Here is a 3,309-nt window from a genome sequence, read left to right on the forward strand (position 1 = left end):
CTGCTTTCACCTTGCATTTGTGATAAACGTTTTCGCTTGAAGGTGCCGCATTAATTGAACTCGATTTAAATGAATGGTTATGTCGAGGCCTAGCTGATCCTTCTTTACTTTTATGTTCTTGTGTAGCGATGCTAGGCTGACTTGCCGATCTTTTACATTCACGTGACACGTCTGTGAATGACAAACGCACCTTGTACCGGTCACTGTGTCTTAAACATCAATTAAAACTGGGGGGAGAGGGAAATCTGGCTGCACCCCTGCCCTTCCGTGCTGCAGCTGCGGGAGTCTCTAGGGGATAGGCTGGGCTGAGCAAGTCTGACACTCCCAGATTTGTGCTCAGGAGCTCAGAGCAGTAATGAAAACACAGTGCAAAACGGAGGCAAAGACAGCAACAGGAGCTGTAAGCAGATGTTTAAGGAAGAATACGAGCAGGGCAAGCTTATTTGGCTTTTTCCCAGTACTCTTCCAGCATGCAACTATCTCATTTGTAAACCCGGACACAAATGCTTCAAATTATTTTCTGTGAAAAAGTGGGAATCTCATGAACAGCCAACAAAATAGTAACTACAGATCTAGGAATTATTTTGAGGGATGGTCTAAACAGCTTTGTAACACATTTGTGATTTTATCATTACAGGAGAAAACTACGAACTGATGTTGCAGCAGCTTTTCCTAACCTTAGTGCTGAACAATTGACTGAGTTTATTCCAAACAAGGAAGAGCTTAATGTCATCAAAATACACTCTCACAAAGGGGAGGCCATCACTGTTTACATGAATAACAGGAACCCAATGCTGTTTGAAATTGAGAAAGCTCTGTATCCAACAGGTATGGCGAGTGGACTAGAATAATCCTTCCTCTTTACATACTGGGCACCAGCCTTTCCCCAAAATATTTCCTTGTGTCTGTCTTAAGTATTTGTCCTATCACTATAGTATCGGTATATGTCATAATCTTTAATGCATTTATTCTACCAACATCTTTGTGAAATCAGTGGCATTTCTGGATTCTTTCTGCAAAAAAGGAAATTCAGGTGCTGAGGAGTTAGAAACCAGGAAACAAGTCTTTTAAGTCACAGTTTAGCATCTTAGCTCCTTTTCTGTCTTTTGTCCACTGCAAGGTGTAATTCCAAGAAGCATGATGTCCACTTCCAGGCAGCCCTAGAATTAGGCAATGAATTGCTCTGATATTCTATGCTTTTGTTTTTCCCATACCCAGCAATTCTTCCCTGTTGGAGTAGCGTTTTAGCTCTAAGTGTCCTTGATTTAAGGAGAATGATGCAAACATTTATCTATATGCTTTATAACAATTCACAGGAGCTTGAATTAACTAGCAGTTTGTTTTTCTCCATCACAACTACTAGTTATTGTAGGATTGTTCTGACTTCAGATTTCTTGATTACGCAAGTAACAGGAGAGTGTTTAGTTGTGGTTAGTATTGTACTGCTTAGTCTTAAAGATGGGAAGAAGCAACAGGTAGAGAAGTTTTTAATGACATCTTTAAATTTGGTTGTGTTTTGGGACAGTGTACACGCTGTGGGTCTACCCAGATCTTCTCCCTGCTTTTTCAACATGGCCCCCTGTGCTACAGAAACTAGCAGGAGGAGCAGGTAAGAGGACTAGAACTTTGTCACGTTGCATTGCAAAAAGGAGTTGCCTTCAGGGCTTTTTTGATGTTATCTTTCCCAGTGGCAAAAATGTACCTGAAACAAAAAATAAAAAAGTATAAAGAATAACTACTCACAAAATAATTCACAGTGATGTCCTAAAAAGGAAAATAAATTAGGTGTAAAAAAGTTTGTGAATGAAACAAAGTAGGTTAAGCTGTTTAAATGCAGTAACCTGTTCCATTTGGGAATCTCAGATTTGGAAATATCTTCTCAGGGTGATCAGCAACTCTGAACTGGGACACAGAACTGCCTGTGCCATTGGTCTGTCTTTTTTATAACCTCCCTTGAGCAGCTGAGTTCCTTTGCTGCCACCCTGCTTCCTGTCAATTCAGAGGTGAACTAGCTTATCCTATGGATAAGAAGTGAGTTTATGTTGGAACCTACAATTGTAGTCACTGTCAAGTAAATTGTGGACTGTGCAGGTGAGGTTGGATTTGAATTCCTGGATTACTGGCTTTACCACCTAATTATGGATCAAGACTAACAAGAAAGGAGCCTATTCTCTGGAACCTGCTTTGGATGCAGTTCAGACTCGTGAGAATCAGGTCTTTATAAACTTTAAATTGCAGAACTGCTCAACCAGAAAAAGATTAAATTGCAGCCACTGCAGCCTTAGTCTGTAAATGGAAGCGTACGTGTAGGAAGAGGCATTTTTTTTCCATTACACAGTATCTAAAGTAGAACTCAAGTCCCTCTGTTTACTTTGTTTGCTTTTGGGGAAATAAAGTGCTTGAATGTGTAGCTGTGATAGACATCTGAGCAGGCCTTGCTGCTGGCTTGTAGTGACCTAGTTTCTGGGAAAAAAAAGTCTTGCTAATGGGGGAAGGACATGGATGAAAGAGGGCTGCAGGTCATTCATCTCCCATGGCAACCAGGCTACCTCTGGGTACGATCCAAAGATAAGCTGGCCACCGAGACAATGGCCAACAAAGGCAGAGGGAGAGGTAGAGCCACATCTCAGAAAGAAGAGGAAAGGCATGAGACTATCCAGTGCTGCAGACCTGGAGGGAGGGAGCAGATTTAGGGAGCATTCAGTTACAAAGAGAAGAAGCAAGGTAGTACTATTCGTGATATCTGTTCCGTGAATTCAAGTATCTACTGTCTGCCCTGGTTATTTCCATAATACACACATGTTACTTACCCTGTCACGTTAAGGTCTTTATGTGATTTCTGTCCTCAGAGGTGTGGAGCCTTTGTTGCAATTGCAATTCATTCTAGATGTGCTGAAAGTAGTTGTGATAGTGAATGGGAGAAACAATATGTTGGCTTCTTCAGCATAAACATTAAATCTGTGATGCTGAGAAACAAGTGAGATGGCTTCAAAACCAAACCATGGAACACAGGTCAGTCCATGAGACTGCAAGTTCTAAACAATTATAGCTGCTATGAGGGAGAGCAGATGCTCTTTACGTAATTTGGTGATGACATACATGCGGCATGGAAAACTGTTCTTTACTCACATGCCAGTCTATTCATCCCAGATATGGAAAGCAGAAGGAAGCACACAACAAGGTGTACTGTTTCTGTCCAGATTAGCAAAGGGGTAGTTAAGGCTGCTTCCTCATTCTGAGGAGAGTTCACAGCTGAGTGCAGCTATTGTGTCAGATCAGGGGGGGTGGGGGAGCAGTGGCAAATTTTAG

At 41.6% G+C, this 3,309-nt stretch overlaps 1 protein-coding gene across 1 annotated transcript in view; it reads left to right on the plus strand.

Annotated features, from left to right (window-relative positions):
- Positions 1–644: 644 nt before the first annotated feature.
- Positions 645–3,309, plus strand: part of EIF2D (eukaryotic translation initiation factor 2D) — an 11,358-nt gene continuing 8,693 nt past the window's right edge. Inside the window, 2 exon segments of the mRNA XM_009577087.1 lie at positions 645–828; positions 1,526–1,609. Coding sequence (XP_009575382.1) covers positions 774–828; positions 1,526–1,609 — 139 coding nt within the window. The 5' untranslated portion in view covers positions 645–773.

Source organism: Fulmarus glacialis, unplaced genomic scaffold, assembly GCF_000690835.1.
Source record: "Fulmarus glacialis isolate BGI_N327 unplaced genomic scaffold, ASM69083v1 scaffold20024, whole genome shotgun sequence".
Classification (NCBI taxonomy): Eukaryota; Metazoa; Chordata; class Aves; order Procellariiformes; family Procellariidae; genus Fulmarus; species Fulmarus glacialis.